Consider the following 19,226-nt stretch of genomic DNA (forward strand, 5'->3'; position numbering starts at 1 on the left):
TAAACAAAGTGATTGAAAAAACTCTATTCAGATTTATGCAAATTCACATTAAATTGATCCCACTTCAATATGTATGATAGTAAAGTCTAGTACATGAGAAATCAGCCACAATAATTGTTATACTAGCTATTATGAATTGACTAGCTAAATGAATTTGGCAAGGCTGGAGAAGTGTTTTCGTGTGTGGAGATAGGCGGGGGGGGGGTGAAAACTTACAATCCCCTATAACTCCGTTTGGGTTGAGGTAGAAAATCTATTATTGGAGGTAGAAAATAGGTAGTAAATCTTGGCATAGTTTGTTTGGTGGAATTCAAATGTGGCCGGGCCAGCGACATGCACGTGACCTTTACATATTTTCACCAATATCTACGTTATGCGTGGTTAGATTTCAGTTTGGTTTGAGGTAGAAAATAGGTAGTAAATCTTGGCATATTTGGTTTGGTTGAATTCAAAGATGGCCGGGCTGAGAGGTCATTGGCCTTTTTATATTTTTGCTCATATCTCTGTTATCCTTGAGGTAGAAAATCTGTTATTGGAGGTAGAAAATAGGTAGTAAATCTTGGCATAGTTTGTTTGGTGAAATTCGAATGTGGCCGGGCCAGCGCCATGCACGTCTATTAGGCCTATAGTCCACAAGACTATTCAGTGCTTTCTTGTAAAAATTAGAATTAGACCGCTGATTTATGATGAATAATTCTATAGTCTGATTTTTACGGTAATATTGGCGTATGAAGGAGGCTCCTTTTTCCTTTTATATTATCCTTCAAATGCAAAATTTCCAAAAACTTTGTATATACGTCGACGCGCAATTTAAAAAGGAACATACCTGTCAAATCTCATGAAAATCTATTACCGTGTTCGCCGTAAATGCGCAACATAAAAACATTTAAACATCAAGAGAAATGCCAAACCGTCTACTTGAATCTTAGACCTCACTTCGCTCGGTCAACAATTATACACATATACAGTGGTCTGATCGTAGTTTCAAATATGTTGCTACCAATCGTCATTATGTTATTCCCCTAAATTATTCTCCTTTAAGAATGGGGCTTACAGTTCAACAAGCAAGGAAAGTTTGTGTGAGTGCGCCACACCAGATTTTTTTATAAGTAGCAACAACTTCACCAACAAGTATTTTAAGAAAATTAATTAAAATATTACTCTGCACTACTCAAATCTCATCTCGAGAATTATCAGTAGATGAAATCAATTCTTCGAACGAATCTTAACCTTGCACTCATAGTTGGAACACAAATTTTGCAATACCAATTAATTCCTTGGTATTAATTCTGATTATCTCCAGCACATTAGAAAATCGAAATTCAGTATACATATTCTATCAGTGAATAGGATATAATTATATTGAAATGAAAACAATAATATTGTAAGAAGTGGTTTTACTTGAAAATAAAATTCAAATGTAATTTATTTATCAAATACATCTGAGTACAATGACACATTGAATGTGATTGAAAGCTTTTTTATAAGCATTACATTCAATAAAAGGTTACATTATAAGGTTACATTCAATAAAAATATTGATAAAACTGAAACTCATAAAAAATTGATGACTAGATATGAAAATGATTCTAGAAATAACAACTGCATATAATAATCTATTTTGAAGCACAAAGTTATGCAAATTTCCTAAACATCAGGGGTGTACTATCGTACAATTAAAAGTCATTTCTAAATAATATGTATCTTCTACAAAATAATGAATCATCTAAAACTTATCAAGACTAAGTACACTGCAAATTCTTGAAAATAAATTGATAAAATAGTGCGATGAAATAAAACTTCATCAAAGTAAATGTAATAAAATGAGAGGGAATGATTAAACCGGTAAAGACTTAATGTATAAAAATTAAAAATAATACAAGTTCAGTAGGAACACTTTTGATCTTCAAGTCTGAAAATAAACCGAGCTTTAAATATATTATTTTATAAATTTCTTTGGAAAGCGATTATGGTTGATAAGGTCATAATATTCAATTGATTCCAAATTGTGATAACACTGTCATAAAAAGTTGATGACTGGATATTTAAATGATTCTAGAAATAGCAACTGCATATATCAAATATCTAGTTTGAACAATCAAAAGTACAGAGAGATCGAAAAGTCGGGCAACGCAAACTCAAGTCTTATAATTTGGGTTGCGTGAATTATCGTTCAATCTGATTATTGTTGAATAGAATAATGATCTTACTTATTGTTGATAGACTTCACTCCTTAAGTTGAAAAGATACATTTCAGAAATCTCAACCAAGTATTTCTGATTGAAATCACATTGATTGTAATATTTTATCATTGAATACAAATACAAAGATAATTTTCCATAATATTGTCCATTTGATAGTTAATAGTCCTTGATGATAGCAAAAATCGGCTTTGAGGTCTGTGGTGGGTCCAACTACCTGAAGGTAGAAATGCAATAGGTTGATGGGATCGGAAAGGGTAGTCCTATTGTTTATAAAGGTGGCAATATTTCTTCCTCTATCCTTTTTCTATTGTTCTATAATAGTTGGTCATTTTCTCGATTTTGAGCCTTCCCTGTTGCTGTTGACTATAGAGAGCACGTTTCGGAGTAGATATTTTGTGGACCCATGAGAGGTCCATACCGCTCGTATTATTCAACCCCGTACTGGCCGATATGAAACTGCTATAAAATTACAATCCAAATTTCATTACACCACAAAATTATTATTTCGAATCAAACCTTAAGTTTCAGTACCTAGTATAGTTCATTTGACGAGAAAATAAAGTAAAAGCATTGAGAAATCATACTCTCTAGAGATCTATCTGTCTACGGCACACAGATAATCTTTTACTTTTACCATAGATACACACATAGGTAATCGTTTTCTATTACCATAGACAGATAGACCTCTAGAGAGTATGATTTCTCAATGCTTTTACTTTATCTTCTCGTCAAATCAACTATAGGTAGGTTACTAGGTAGTTGAACGTCTCATACTTCTCACCAACTTGATTCTGAGCCAAATAATTCCCTTGACAAAGTGATCTCACTTTTGCTGTATTTTTACTCATGTACCGTAGTAGCTGAAATGTATAAAAATGGTAAATGAGATAAGCCTACTATGAATATTGATAGCTTTAATGATGTGATTAAGGCACGCTTTCCCCAAATTACGCTTAACTTGAGCTAGTTTAAATTAAGCCTCACTATTCCAAAGGTATTACAGGTATTATTTACTTGTTCTTTAGTAATATTATATCATTACCTATCTCTTAGAAACAAGCATTGTCACCTGAAAGTTGTTGTGGATAGTTCTGCTAAATTTATTACAAGATCCAAACTTTGAATCAGTGATAAACTGATTCAATTTCTTGACTAAACGTAACTCTCTCTTGAAGAAAACAATCCACTTTTAAAATAATATAATATTAAAATTGTATTATTTGTGTTTTAGCTACAATATTCACCTATTATCTAGGGGAGCTTTAATTATTTTCGTGAAAATAAATCATGATTCGCTTACAGTCCTCACTGATGAAGAATCAACTCAAAAGCATAGTTAGTAATCGTCATAATCATAATTATTATATATAATTATATTTAATTTAGTAAGCTGTGTAATTTTGTGTCAGTGAGTAAAGATAGATTAGGGGGGGGGGGCTTTGTAATAACACTAGTAATAATTATTATCATAGTCCTTTAACTCTTAAATCCATAGGTCCACTTTCCAATCCTTTTTGTGCATTCCTAAATCATCAAAACGAGCACTTGTGCAGAACAAGACGTTGGCAAGAGTGGGCACCTAATGTGGATCCCCAGCACCATTCTAGATGATGAAATTCACAATGTCCTAAAAACAAAAGTATTATGATTAAAATAATTATCATATTCAATAAATTGAGGCTGTACTGTATTAGTAACTATTCTTAGTGTAATAGTAAGGTTTGTCTTACTATTGAATCCCAGCAAATATCAAGTCTTGACAAAACAGTAGTTATCGAATAAATAAGAAAGTGTTAAAAATTGACCACGGTTGATCGTCTGGCTGCCAATTCAAAGAAGAAAATCTATTACGAACGCGCACATCTGAGATTTTCAGTGTGGACATCTTCAAGGTTAGGAAAACCCTGTTCCGAACATTAACTTAAAGAAAGCTGGTAATGGAGCTAGATTGGTGTTCTAGTGTAATCTTAAATCCAAAAGTTGAAAATTTCTTAAATCTAGTATAAACTTGAATCTTGAAATTAAAAATTTTAGATCTGCGCATGCTTAGTAGATAATCTTTTTTCTAGGGGCCTAGGATCATCACAAGGTGAGTTAAATATATCGGAAATGTTGTAGAATCGTTCCTTTATGATGAGTAGACATAATCTTTAGCTATTTCTACTGAGTTCTATTAACATGATTGTCAAGTTTTGGAGCTCATGATGATTCCATGAACATTGAACCTAATTTTCTGTAAATAAAGCCATCTCAGTAGAATAGCAAGCATATTGTGTTTTTATATAATGATTATTATAGAAGTAAATAGTTGAAGTGAGACACAAGAAAAACTATTGGATCAATTAGGTGAAGATAGAATTTTGATTACCAAAAATGTTATATAGAATGATCTTCTACATGAACTCAAAGTGAGAAGAATAAAATCAAGACAGGAGTGGCATTAGTCACCAGAATTGAACTCACCTATCGAGCCGCCGGTATTTAGGTTTTCACTCGCCTATCAGATTTGAAACCATTTCGAACAGGTTTGAAGCCATTTCTTGTTTCGCCATTAATCAATTTTGTAGTACTTTTGCGAGTCTCAAACAGCACATCTGAATCCGACTCACTTTCAGATAGAACTATTTTTCCAGCAGGCACTGAAACACAGATGCAGAAGATGAGCTAAAACAAGTTCTCATTCAATTGAATATTCAACATCAGTTCTGGAATAAACGTGGATGACAGAAATGAGGCTATGAGAGCAAAAAATACAAGTAAACATTGATAATAGAATATTTTATATTATGTTCAAGAAATCTATTCTTGGTAATAATTGTTGAGACTCCCAAATAATAGAACTATGATTAAGAAATAAATGAAAGGTATTGAATATTATTTTAAGAGATATTGTAGAGAAATTGATTTGGAATATTAAATTATTAGTGATATGACTGTCTAAAATTTAATTATTAGTGATATGACTGTCTAAAACTCACCCAAACCTCATAATCTGATATTTTATTAAAAACACTGATTTTTCAGTTGTGAACCCAAATCTGTTATTTCATTAAAAACACTGACTTTTCAGTTATACCCAAACCAGAAATGAATCTGGTATTTATTATTAAAAACACTAATTATTCAGACGTGCTTTTTATCTCTTTTAACCATGATAACTGAGTTCGGTGTGAGTTTTAGACTCTTGGTTGACAATATTTGATAGTCAGAACTTTTATCAAATTGAAATAATGGTTTATAAAAATGTATTATTGATAAATTTATAACAATTAAAAAATAAAATTATATCCCTTTATAGTTATAAATAGCCCTAACCATAATTTATTGATTATTTTAACAAACATTAATGTTGCAAGCTTCTAAGGAGTTTTATTGGATTTCTGAGCTGAATTTACGTTGAAATTGATCAATTTGGCCTGAATTATTTTAACAAACATTAATGTTGGAAGCTTCTAAGGGGTTTTATTGGATTTCTGAGCTGAATTTACGTTGAAATTGATCAATTTGGCCTGATTGAGTCCAACATAGCTATAAGATTAGAAATATGACGGGAAAAGTGCAATCTTCCGTCAACTTCATCTCGGTAACAAAGCGTTGATTACAAATTCAAATTCATTTATTGCATGGAAGTAATACACAATTGAATATACATCACAATTATTACAATATTTCGAATGAATTTTACGTTTATACGAACCTTTTTAATAACTCAAAAGCGCCGGTGAAACTGACTGAATCGCTCTGAATAGAAGGTCTAAATATATGCAATATTATCGGTGTAAGTTGATGAGCTGCAATCTACTTACATCTGACTTCATCGTTGGAGTCGATGAGCGAGTAGCGCTGGCGCTTGGTTGGCCTCGGATGGCAGGCTCTCGAGCACAGGCAGATCACACTCCAAATACAGCCAACCACTATCAGAACGCCAGTGAACAGTCCTATTATCACGTACAGAATGCTCCAATCTGCAAAATAGAACCAACAACTTCAGTGGATACTATTATTCTATTCATATCCTTCATGCTACTGTATCCATCCAGAAATTCTAGAACAACGTATTGAAGAATGCTGTCGATGCTCCATACTTTGTCACAAACTCGGACCTCCACAGGGACCTGCAGTTGGAAGCAGTCGATGATCACAAAGGCTGCCAGAAACCATGAGGTGACTCTACATAATCATCAGAACACCCACGTTCTACACCTCATTGACAACTCAACTACAGTGAGGTGACTGAAAAGGAAGAAGCCTACATATCTCGTGTAAGTGTAGCAGAGTGTCACTGGAAGTAACAGTGCTTGGTCATTGCTGAATTAGACTGTGAAGGAGTGATATACCCCTTTAGTGTCAATCATTAACCTATTAATTCAAGATAGAATTGAATCGTTCATTAACCAAAGTTTTAGATTGCAGTCAAATTACAAGAAAAACGTGCTAATGTATCCTAGAACTAAGAATATTAGTGTACGATGGTACAGTTTCAAGCATTCATATTCTTTATCTTTATGCTAGTGGATTGCTACTGAATTACTCCGGATCACATTAATACAGTATCCAATCAAAAATTAAAGCATGAAATTTATTTACTCACCACAGTTGGAGTCTCCATCTCCAAAATATTTTCTGAATAAATCCTGCATCCAAAATGCTTCACAAAGGCATAATCGCGTTTCCTGCTCACAAACGCCATGTCCTGGAAACAATTTTTGAGACAAGTCGAATAAATAACATAGAGGAATACTCGTTTGATGATTTGCACATTGTAGATGGAATCATATGAACTACTAATATTCAAGTCAACAACAATTGGATAAAGATTAGAGTAAAGATTAGAGTATATCGAATATCTGATGAAAATCAATTGTTCAGTTTTTATTCAAATAACAAGAAAGGCTCGGGTTAAAACTATTATAGTTTTTGTATCTTGTAAATAATTTATCTAAACATTTAATTCTTCGGATCTGTGAAATTATCAAGTTCCAATAGAGAAACAAGATGTATTTGTGAATAGAAGTTAGTAACATGAGGGCCTTATTTATAATCGTTATTTAATGGTGCTTAGATAAGCAAAGTAAGATTTCCTAGCATCCTAGCAGAACAAGACCAAGAGGAATCGTTAAACAAGGTACTTTATTTAGCGTATCACAAGAAGGCCACTGGCTGCCATTTGAAAGCGATGGCCAACAATGAAAGCCATGGATCTCCTTATCATCCACTGGGTGAAATGATTGGTTTAAGAACTAAAAATAGATTATTCGACTAATTATTATTATTATTCCATCTGTAGATTATTCGACAATTAGAGATGCATCCTTGACTCCCGTAATACTCTATTGAGCATTTTTATAGAAATTGATAGTTGCACAACAACAAGAACTAATTCCCTGTTATTCTAATAAACCAGCTATAATTTATTGTGACAATTCCAAGCCAGTGGAAACAAAATTTAAAAGATTTATACATCCCTGGTCCAAGTGTAATAATATTCTAGTGAACAATTTTCTAGATAAAAGATTCACAGTGACATGAAAACTAAACCAAACCATGGTTTTTTGTTCTCTCGATGAATTATTGGACTGTAATTGTTCACCAATGGTGAAGAGTTTGATCAAAATGATAAGACAAAACGTCACTATTGATAGTTACGTGTTGCTCTGATAAGATCTGCGACAATTTCAAGCCAGGGGAAACAGCATTTCGAAATAGTAATGCTTCCTTTGTCCCAATACTAGAATGGTAACTACTAGAATTTACTAGAATGAAGATTCACAGTGACATAAAAACTCAAACAGGATTATTGTTCTCCTATAATGACATTCATTTTCAACTTTAAACTGCTAGCATTCCTTGTGAATAACATCAAAGCTTCACATTCAACCAATTCAGACAGTTTCATGTGAATTTTACAATAGCTAGCGGTTGTTTTATAACGGTTGACCCACAATAACGGGAACATTTGAAAACGCCATAAAACATAAGTGGGAAGGGCAAAAATTATTTTATTTAAACTAATGTAAAGTTTAAGACTTGCCATTTGAGAATTATAATAACATCTATATTCTATAACTTTTGACAATTACTTCTTCAAGATGGCTTCCTACTGCACGAATACACTCTTGAAATCTGTGATGAGATTCCTGAACGATTGCTGCAACATTTCAGCTGGGATATTGTTAATTTCATTTTGAATTGTCTGTTATGATACAACCATAGTTAATGGTCAAGTTATGAGAACGTTTGATTTGAGATAGCTCCACAAACAGAAAATCGCAGGTGGGCAGATCACGGGACCACGAAACGCAAATGTTGCAGCGATCAATGAGGAATCGTCAACACAGATTTCAAGAGTGTATTCGTTCAGGAGGAAGCCATATTAAAGAAGTAATTGTCAAGAAGTGATAGATGTTATTAATAATTCTCAAATGGCAAGTCTTGAACTTTACATTAGTTTGAATAAAATCATTTTTGCCCTTCCCACTAATGTTTTATGGCCGGAGAAGTTATTCTAGCAGAAATCAATGTATTCACAACTGTAGTCTGAATGTTGAATCACTGACCGGAACAGTTATTCTGGCAGACGGCCGTCTGTATGTTGGCGACAGACAGCTGCAGCAGCACCGAGTCCTGTGCGAGCTTGTCCTTGAGCGTCTTGACGACGTGAGGGCCGGCGAGGGCGGTGGCCGCCGTCTGCACGTAGAAGACGAGCACGGCACGGCCAGTGGCGACGTCTGCGCGCAGACTTCGAACCACGAGGCTGGCCGCGTCATGTAGCAGCAGGCCCAGTTTCATGATCACACTGTCGCTCTGCGCCTTCGTCAGCCGCGCGGCTTCGATGTTCAGCGTCAGCTCCACTAGGTGGTACAGATACGGGTCTGCGGCAGCAAACAGTCAGCATCAAAAGTTTCGATTTTTTTTAGAAAAGAATGACAATTTATGTTTTGTTGTCTGCAAAAGGAGACAGATTATTTATAGTCTATTTATTTATAGTTTATTTATTAATAGTTAGATTATATCAGTTTATTTTTTTCTTAGAAAAGAATGACTTTATGTTTTTTTAGAGTTCCTCAGATCGGCTAGATTTCAATTTGTCTTGCCTATATGAGTTATGTTTGAAGGGCCGGATTCAAGGATCCAAAAGTTTAAAGAACCCCACACGTCAACGGGAGCTTGTTGTGTGTCCCAAGTAAGTTAGTTGGGCAAACCAATACCCGTGTCCTTTACAAGATCCAGGAGTTTTTCCCTATACTAACATCTTATTCATCACCTGGTTGCTTGCAGCCAAAAAGAGCCCTTCTCCATGCCCCTAGCCTCTCGCAATCCAGTGTGATATGCTTAGCAGTCTCTTCAGACTGATTGGTCCTTGGTCCACGTGGTCCTACGTGAGTTCCTAATCGCAATTTTGCAATCCAGTGTGATATGCTTAGCAGTCTCTTCAGACTGATTGGTCCTTGGTCCACGTGGTCCTAGGTGGTCCTACTGATTGGTACTACGTGAGTTTCACTCCTGGCATTCTTCGTAGGTACTTCCGCTGAGGAAGGGGTTGCCAAATTGCCTCTAGGGCGCCCGGCCAATCTCGACTCAGCCTCTTGACCCACATTTGAGCCTGGAGTTTCACCCATCTCTGGTCTCTTGAGTTTCTTTGCCTCCCTCTCCAGTTGGGATGGAGTGATTGAGCTTAAGTCATCCATGTCGTGATCAGTAGAAACCTTCTCAATGTTGATAGCCTCTACATAAGAGGCCTCTACTCCTCGTGCAACAGTACCTACTGTGAACCTGAAGCATCCATTTCAGATTGAGGAACCAGTCCTGATGGGGCATATCCCGATGGGTTTGAAGGCAAGGCAACTTCTGGAGTTGCCTTGGGGTTTGGTTTGTTCATGTGGTTGCCACGAACAGCTAGGGAAATGGAATCAACCCAGACAGAGCCCCGCATGTCCAGGCAAGGCTAAATACTACAGGAGGGCGCCCGGTATCCTGCAGGCACCGTTAGACACTATATAGAAGCACCACCCATCAGCACGGTCCACATCACACCTTGGGTTGGCCTAAGAATATGGCCAAGGAAGACCGACAGATAGAAAAAGAAAGAAAGAATGGCACAAAGCTAACTCAATGGAAAAAGTGCCATTCTAGAAATGAAAAGTTCCAAAGCATTAAGAAGGAGAAGAAGGATTTTGGAAGAAGGGCATTGGAAAGAGGGTCCCTTTTAGTCGCCTCCTACGACAAGCAGGTATACTGTGTGTGTATTCTGATTTTCAACAAATTCTTGAGTACGATGTTCGACTCAAAGCTCCCCCAATCCACAGAGGGCTGTCTTGCCTAAAATATTACATGACGATCATAACATAAAAGGTTTTGTTTAATTATGTTTTTAAGGTAAGATGAAAGGTTGGGGAAGTTAGATCTTTGTTTTAAATTGTAATAAGTGGATATTATTCGATATGTTTTGAAAATTTTGGATAATAAACAAAAATAACGAAAAATTGAATACTGGACCATTTGAAATACAGGACAGAATGGTTGTTACTTTTTTGTTATTTGAATGTTTTTTGTGTTTTGCTTTTTTTTTTAATTTTAGATGATAAACACAAATAACGAGAAAAAATTATTACTGGACAATTTGGAATACAGTACAAAATGAATGTAACTTTCTTGTTTTTTTATGTTTGCGTAAGTTGAGAGTTGCAGAGCCACCATTTCATTTCAATCCATTAGATGGGAAAACCAAAAACCACAATTCCATCAATAATTTAGATAGGAACCATTTATATAGGAAAACCAAAAAAACGTTCAGCAATTTGCTTCAAAAATCATATTTCAGTGGTTTAGACGACCAGCCTGAAATTGACATCTGAGTCTGTTTTACATCTGCCACATATTGCCTGTTTTCAAGTGTAGTTAGTACAATACTTCTAACTGAAGAGACTCATAAATTTATGCTGACTTGTATCAAGCAGGATTAATCTTAATTTAGGAACAATATGCTAAATAGGTTTGATCGACTGTTAGTTGATCCCGGTTGGCGCAACCAAGAATAAGATTTTTAAAAACACTAATACATATCTATAGAAAATAGAACTATTGGGAACTATACGAAAATAGAATTATATTAGAAAGTATGAATACTGGATTAAAAAATAAACAAATATATATTCATAGAATGAGGAAGTAAAAGTATTGAATGGTGATTTGTTACCTTGTTTGACTATGACTGACACAGTGTCCTCACTCCACTCTCCCTGGTCATCAGTTACTCTCAGTCGAAATACATATCTTCCAGCAACAACATTCGTCAGCTGAAACCATTTCAAAGTCAGCATCAACTGAATAGTATTAAGAAAAAATGAAAATCACTTAATCATTAATCAATAAACCTAAAACGATCAATAAAGGTTTTGTATAATAGTTGTTAATTTTCTAAATAAACTGTATAAATCATGACAAATAAAGATACCGAATACTGAATAACCAATGAACTGTTAGTTAAGTTTATAGGGTACGAGCAGGTGTTATCCGTGTTCCGCAAGGGTCTTTTAAAACCACAAATTGATAAAATTTAGTTTTATAGTTCCATAATATTAAAAGTATTGAGAACAGTAAAAAATATACAATATGAAAACTATTTGATTGGGCTTTTATCTCACGTAAGCTTTGTATCACAAAATGAATAGCTTTGTTTCAATTATTTAAATTATTATTACTTCATTGACAAAAATGAAAGTAAACATCCTCAATGAATAAAAAATCTGCGTCAAACATGTATTTTGTATCCCGTACATAAGCAAATTCTTTCCTTTATAATAATAATAATAATATTCGTATGGCTTTTATTGGTGGGGAGTTCCGAGTTCCTGACGGAAGTTCCACCTCGCTTGAATATATCATTTGAGCCGTCAATGGGCCTTACGACTGCCATATTTCAGCCGGGAACGACAGTTTAACGTGCCCATCCGATAACACGGGAGTGACCTCTTCAAAAACTTTTGGCTCTGAGTGGGTTCGAACCCGGGATCTCTAGGTTGCTAAATGCATCCTTTGTACAAAGTGTACCACGAAAGGTATAACAGCCGAAGACCATAGATTCTATATGAAATTTGCAAAAAATCTTATATCGAACTTAGTTTTTGAATAGATTTTTCGATACTTTGGAAAAACCCAATAACTAGAGAACAATGAGTCAATATCTAATTCTAAGGATATGGTTGGAAAGAGGAATAAATTTCCAAAGATCCATATTATCTGTTCCTTTGTTTGATGTTTTGAACTTTTTACGAGTGCTCAAAGTTGAAAAAATACATTCGTCGAGTTCAATGCCAATTCCTTACAGTTTGAACGCTCATAAGAAGTTCAAAAACCAAAACTTACAAGTTCAAAAACAAATTATGAAACTTATTGGAAATTCCTTCCTCTTAACAATCATTACCTTAAAAATAGATTTTTGATAATAGTTCCCTAGTTATTAAGGATTCTTGAAAATATCAAAAATCTATATATCTCGAAAACTAAGGTCAATATAACAAAATTTTACTGGACATTTATTTTTGCAAATTTAATGAAGAATCTATGGTCTTCACTTGTTACAACTTTGGTGGGACACTCTGTATATAGTATAGATTGATTGATTGCCATTATTAAGGGCGGAATATGGACTCCAGGTCCTCTCTGCCACATAACGCTTTACATTTAATACAAATAAATACCATAACAAAATCAAGATTATAATAAAAATCAAAAATTGAAAAGGAAATCTACCTCTTTAAATAAACAGTATTTATACAAAAGAAAATACATTTTTACAAAGATGGAAAAAAATTGTTTTAAATAGAGCTATGGTTATGAAGAATAATAATAGATAATACCAATGAAATTCAGAACTAAAATTAAAATGTGAATATAAAATGTAAAAGAGAGATATGGGTGAATAAAATGTGATAATAGGGTAGTACCCGAAGATTGCCTGTAGTTTTGTCAAGTTCTGATTGAGTTCTATTTATATAAATAATAATTTATCTAACAAATATAATTAAGTTTATGTAGATTGTAGGTGCTGACCATGAGTGTGGGCGATGCGTCGGTGCCGGCAATGACCTGGCCGAGGGCGAGACTGGTGGGCTCCCGGGTCCACTGCCACTTGGCGATGCCGAGGTCGTCGGTAGACTGCGACCCGTTCAGCAGCAGCACCCCCACCGGCAGCACCACTTGCTGATCCCCGCCCGCGTTCGCCTTCGGTGCCGCGTTGCTGTCTAAAACAATCAACCATGCTAGTTACATTCAATTGGTTCTGACAACGTTTACATTCATTCAATCAGTTTTGGATAATGGACAGAGTAAATTCCAAACAGAATCAAAACAATAATAGTTTATTAATAGAGTAGTACTGTATTTGAAAAAGCACAGTCTTAATTTTGTCACATCCACATCTATCTAATTTGTTGTTAGGACTGCAGTTCCGTGTTGAAGCAACACTGTGTTGCTTACAGTAAGATGAGTTGGTTTAAACACGAAACTGCAGTCCTGTCAACAAATTTAATAGATGTGGATGTGGCAAAATTTAAACTGTGTTTTTTCAATTATGGAGAAGTTCCAAATTTGATAGCTGAAGGGTATTCAATGAAAACACAAAAGTATTTTCACAAGCGCGAATCAAAATTGAATCGTCAAAAGATTCTCTACACAGATTTATTTTGATCCAAGCTATACAGGTCAGATATGAAAGATGATCCATATTGTAATTATGAAATTGATAATTATCAATTTGATGCAAATAAACTATTAGAAATGCAATAGTATTGGACTATTTGAAGTGGATTTTTGATAAAGTTATTTGTAGTATGCTTGCTTACAATACCTCAAATTAATCCGAAATGGCAGCCCAATATGCTCATTAACTCATTCTCACAGCATAACCTGAAGAAGTTCATCAACACTTCATTATAGCCTATCTTAGAATTACCCATTAATAAAAGTTTATTCATTATAAATTGATGAGTTATTAGATGATTAATTCTATCAAAATTTAGCATTTATAAGATCAAAGATACAATTCGATACTGTTTGAAATCAAATATATTCAGGACTGTACCTTATGGGATTGGCAATATTATTGAGGTTTAATCTTCCTCAACATTTTTCAATTCAATTCCGATTTATTTTATTTCCACTTCAACGACATAATACAAGAAGTAGTAACATGTGATACAGAGAATAAATAATAATCTTCAAATGGAGGTATTATGTCAAGTAAACGTGCTAAAAGAGTCTTAGTTTAATAAATTTAAATACATGACAAAAAACATTAATGAAGTTTTGAACTATTCATCTTGATAGTATGGAAGAGACTTACTTTGAGTAACTGTGATTTGAAGTTTGTCCGTTGCCTTATTTCCATTACCATCCACAACCGATAACTGTATCACATACTTTCCTTTCGTCAGCTCAGTGGCATTGGTAATGGATTCATTGTAAGAGCTAAAAGTAATTTTGCTCGGCCCGCTGAAAGAAAATTGAATTTTGTTAAGATAAAATTTTGAATTTATCTTGAAAAAGATCCATATTGATTATAGGCTAAGGATGGGATATAAGAATTAGACATATAAAGCGAAATGAGATGAAAGTAAATTACAAAGAATTAATCTCACTCAGTCAGTAGCATCTATGAATTATGGGTTTATTGTATGCTCTGGGATGAGCACTGAGCAGGGTTGCTCTTTTTTGAAAAATCCTCTGTCTGATTATCAGATGTTTAGAATGTAATTATAAATTGAATTGTATGAAAACAAGAGTGTTAGTTGATCAAACCAGTTAGTTGACCATTAGTTAATGCAATATCAGTTGGATGTAAATGATTCAAACCTACAGAATAATGGAAGATCGTATATAATCAGTTCAATGAGACTACAAAGTGGAATTAACAGAGAATTGTTTTGTTAGTAAGATTATCAGCAGAGATTACTGAGATTCACTTCTGTCTTAAAGCAAACGTACAAAGCAACAGACGGTGGAAAAATCCCTCCGCAGGTGTCCAAACGTTGCAACGCACACAGACGGCCGGCTGTCTTCATATATCTGCTCAGGTCTGCATGCAGACGTTTGATTTTTTTCTCTCCATGAGTTCACACGTCTCTCTGCTGGTGTTTTTGTTCGTCTTTAGAATTGATTTAGATAACTCAACTAAATAATTTGATGAATTCACTTCTGATTCTTTGCTTGTCTAGAGTGTACACATACCACTCACAATACACTACTGCATATTATGTTTCCATTTTACAAGAGTTTTTCAACAGAGAATTACCTTATCTGTTCCCACTTCCATGAAACAATTTGAATGTCATCGGAGCTTTGGGAGCCGTTAAGTAGAGCCCATGTCTGAGGAAGAGCCACAGTTTGGTTTGAACCAGCAATCGCTAAACAAAGAAAAATCATTATATCAGTTAATGTTCAATAGTTACCCTTATTTTAATTCAATACATTGAATACTCATGTTTCAATGATTTTATTTAACTAGCATGTAACCCGTGCTTCGCGAGGATGTATTTTAAATCTTAACAAACTGAAAACTTGAAGTAATGATATCTAGAAGAATTGAAAATAGGCCTATAAGAATCCTCGGTTGATTAAGAATTTATGCAACATTACAAATAAATCAGTCCAGTAGTTGAGACGTGATTGTGCGTCGAACATAATTTTCCTATCCTTTACACGTGTATACGTGTATAAGCCAGTTCTTTCCTTCATTATAGTATAGAAGATGATGATAGGTAGATGGATTATATATCACACTATCTTTGAATTAGAATAAATTTTGAAAGGTTTGAGATATCGATGTGCGGTTTTCACCATATTTTCTCTTGAAATCATGTATCATATGACCACCTCCCAATTTGAAAAAATGAGGTTGGAGGTTCAAAAATGGCGATTCAAAAATGGTGGACGAAATTTGGGTGCGACGGAAAGCCTGTTTTTATTATTTGAATAGGATTCCCAATGATACCTATCTTCTAATTTCCTTTTTAAAAGAAATGTTCAGCTGCTTCCATACAACAACTGGAAGAATGACAAATTGAAAACTTGATTTTATCAAATCTTGAAGAATCGAAAATAGGTCTATAACCATCTTCGGTTAATTAAGAATCTACATGCAGATTTTCAAGTTAATCAGTCCAGTAGTTAAGACGTGATAATGTGTCAAACATAATTTTCCTATTCCGTACGTGTAAAAGCCAGTTCTTTTCTCTATTAAAGTAAAGATTATTATGTTACTTTGACATGTGATCTGGATAAATGTCCTGTAACATCTAAAGGTGCGACCACACATGCTGAGACGAACCTCGAACCGCGCAGCAAACCGTGCATTCCGCCGAACATCGCGCCTTTCAGCGAACATGAGCATATGTTTCATAAAGTTAAAAATCAGCAGTTAAACATTCACCGTACCGTACTCCGAACCGTTCGCCGTGCCGCTCGCCTCTGTTGTAACTGTTCGCCGTACCGTACTCCGAACGCTGAACTTTTCAGGGAATCACAGTCCTCCATTACAATTCGCCGTGCTGTTTGCTCTACAATTTTGGCTATCCAACACAAGTGTCATGCGAACACGTTCGTGAACATGAATACAGAAGTATATGGGTTTTTTTTATTTAATTAAAATTCATGTTTTGAACAATTCATTGTTACGAATGATAACTCACACACAAACACACACACACACACACACACACACACACCACACACACACACACACACACACCACACACACACACACACATACCAATACCCAAAAACCGCTATTAATAATACCCAATATTAAAATATTGTTGACCAAGAACTCAGTTATTTATTCAACTAATTTTGTACTGATAAAATTACAGAGTGTCCTCTGAATCAGGCTCAGAAAATTCCCGTACATTTCCCGCATATTTCACGTTTTTCCCGGTATCCCTCGCTGGTTAAAACACATGATTAATATGTGTTTTTTATTTTACCAATTCACTAGAAATTTACAAAATAACACTTATCAACTAATATACATTGGTGTGGCTGGAAAAAGAAGCCTTGAGCTCCAGCCACGAGTTCGAAAATATTCTTTAAATTATTGGTACATTTGCCGTGATAATATTCTAAAATACAAACTAAAAGATAGTAAACCAAAAACCAAAAATATGTATGAATAAACACACAAAATCAATTCTTGAATCAAAAATCAACAAGCCCAATAATAGAAATAGGTATAATAGAAATTATAATAATAATGATAAAAAAATTGTTTCTTTTAGGTAATCAAAAAAGCCAAGTTTAAACTGAGCATGTTAAAAACAAGTCATAATTATAATAATTTAGTTTTCGATTTTAAAAAAGTAATTCTCTTTTACCCAGGATCTTATTTTATTTAATTTATTACTTGTAATTTTATCCCTAATGAAATCGTTTGGTATCCTATTTATTAGCTTATCGCTCTGGAACTTGAACTGATGATTGCTGGTTGTCAATGCAGTGAAATTTATACTGTAAGCACTTACACTTGCTGGTCTTAAATTGTAAGTGACATTGCGTTGAGTAAATAAATATGTATTTTTATTTATGAATATAATTAAGTTTGTAATGTACGTTTGGCGAAGCGTTGGTAAGTTTATCTCATCAAATATTAGTCTGCTAGGATAGCGTCTTGGTCTTCCTAGCGCAGCCCTGATGATATGCTTTTGAATAGTAAAAAGTTTATTGAAATGGGTGTCAAAGGCTGCTCCCCATACTTCTATATTGTAGTGGAAGATTGAGTGAGCATATGCATTGTAAATTGTTCTGAGAATGTTCAAGTCTTTCAATTGATTAATTTTGTAAAATATTGTAATCAAGTATTTTAATTTATAACAAAGATTTTGGATGTGAATGTCCCATTTAATATGCTGATCAATCGTAATTCCTAAATATTTCATTGACTTGACTCTTTCTATAGTTGAACAAGTACAGTTGGGAGTGTCGCAGTTATGATTATGTATTATTAGTTTTAAATGTTCTGAAGGTTGACCGCTTCTATTAGGTGAAAAAGTTATATATTTATTTTTTATTGTATTTAATGTTAGAATATGACTTTTTAACCACGACTTGACCACTGAAAGACCGCGATTTGCACAGTTGAATGTTTCATCCCAAGTTGAGCCAGAAAAGATTAAAGCAGTGTCATCAGCAAAAGATAGAGCAATACCATTCGGAATGCGTAGTTTCAATAAATCATTCACATAAATCAAAAACATAAGAGGCGATAGCACAGTGCCTTGTGGCAGACCATAATCTTTAATAATCTGGATATCAGTTTCCAAAATTTGGGTTCGATCCTTCAAATAGCTTGCGAATAGTTTTTTTGCTATCCCCCTTATTCCACTATTTTCCAACTTGTTTAATAAGATAGAATGTGGTATTGTATCGAACGCCTTCGCTAAGTCACAGAATACAGCAAGTGTTTTTTTATTACTATTGAAATTTTTGTCGATTATACTTGTCAAATGTAACACAGCATCCTTGGTAGATTTACCTTTTTGGAATCCATACTGGTTGCCCTCAATAAATTCATTTTTTTCAAGAAAATTCAACAGTCTGGCTTTTATAATTTTTTCCATGATTTTAGACAAGTTGCTGAGTAGACTAATAGGTCTATAATTTTGTGGATCATCAAGTTTATTGGATTTAGGAATCGGTTTTATGAAGGCTACTTTGAATTTTCTGGGAAAATATCCTAGTAGAAAGCATCTATTAACTATAAATTCAAGAGGACAAACAATATAGTTTGAAATTTTCTTTAGACATATGCTACTTATGCCATCCGCACCTGGAGAAGAGTTTGGTTTTAGCTCATGAATGTATTTATTTATTTCTGTAACATTGGTTGGGCTTAGAAAAAAGCTATGTAAGGTTCTAGGTGAGATTGTTTCGGGAATTTCAATTATATTATTTTGAATTAGGTTTTTAGCATATTTCTGGCCTACTGTTGCAAAATGTTTATTTAGTACGACAGCTTCAATTCTAGCTTCA

General features: G+C 34.3%; 1 protein-coding gene across 4 annotated transcripts in view; it reads right to left on the reverse strand.

Moving 5' to 3' along the window:
- Nucleotides 1–1,653: 1,653 nt before the first annotated feature.
- The window catches only part of LOC111049079 (dyslexia-associated protein KIAA0319), a 51,639-nt gene continuing 34,066 nt past the window's right edge, over nucleotides 1,654–19,226 (reverse strand). For 3 of the 4 annotated variants that reach the window (XM_039434240.1, XM_039434234.1, XM_039434254.1), the window contains 9 exons: nucleotides 15,496–15,607; nucleotides 14,548–14,696; nucleotides 13,257–13,447; nucleotides 11,401–11,500; nucleotides 8,762–9,076; nucleotides 6,796–6,897; nucleotides 6,011–6,169; nucleotides 4,668–4,843; nucleotides 3,707–3,831 (listed from right to left, as the gene is read on the reverse strand). In XM_039434240.1, coding sequence (XP_039290174.1) covers nucleotides 4,686–4,843; nucleotides 6,011–6,169; nucleotides 6,796–6,897; nucleotides 8,762–9,076; nucleotides 11,401–11,500; nucleotides 13,257–13,447; nucleotides 14,548–14,696; nucleotides 15,496–15,607 — 1,286 coding nt within the window. In that variant the 3' untranslated portion in view covers nucleotides 3,707–3,831; nucleotides 4,668–4,685. Of the gene's footprint in view, nucleotides 3,832–4,667; nucleotides 4,844–6,010; nucleotides 6,170–6,795; nucleotides 6,898–8,761; nucleotides 9,077–11,400; nucleotides 11,501–13,256; nucleotides 13,448–14,547; nucleotides 14,697–15,495; nucleotides 15,608–19,226 lie in introns of all 4 variants that reach the window. The other variant, XM_039434248.1, reaches the window with a different exon arrangement.

Source organism: Nilaparvata lugens, chromosome 1, assembly GCF_014356525.2.
Source record: "Nilaparvata lugens isolate BPH chromosome 1, ASM1435652v1, whole genome shotgun sequence".
Taxonomy (NCBI): domain Eukaryota; kingdom Metazoa; phylum Arthropoda; class Insecta; order Hemiptera; family Delphacidae; genus Nilaparvata; species Nilaparvata lugens.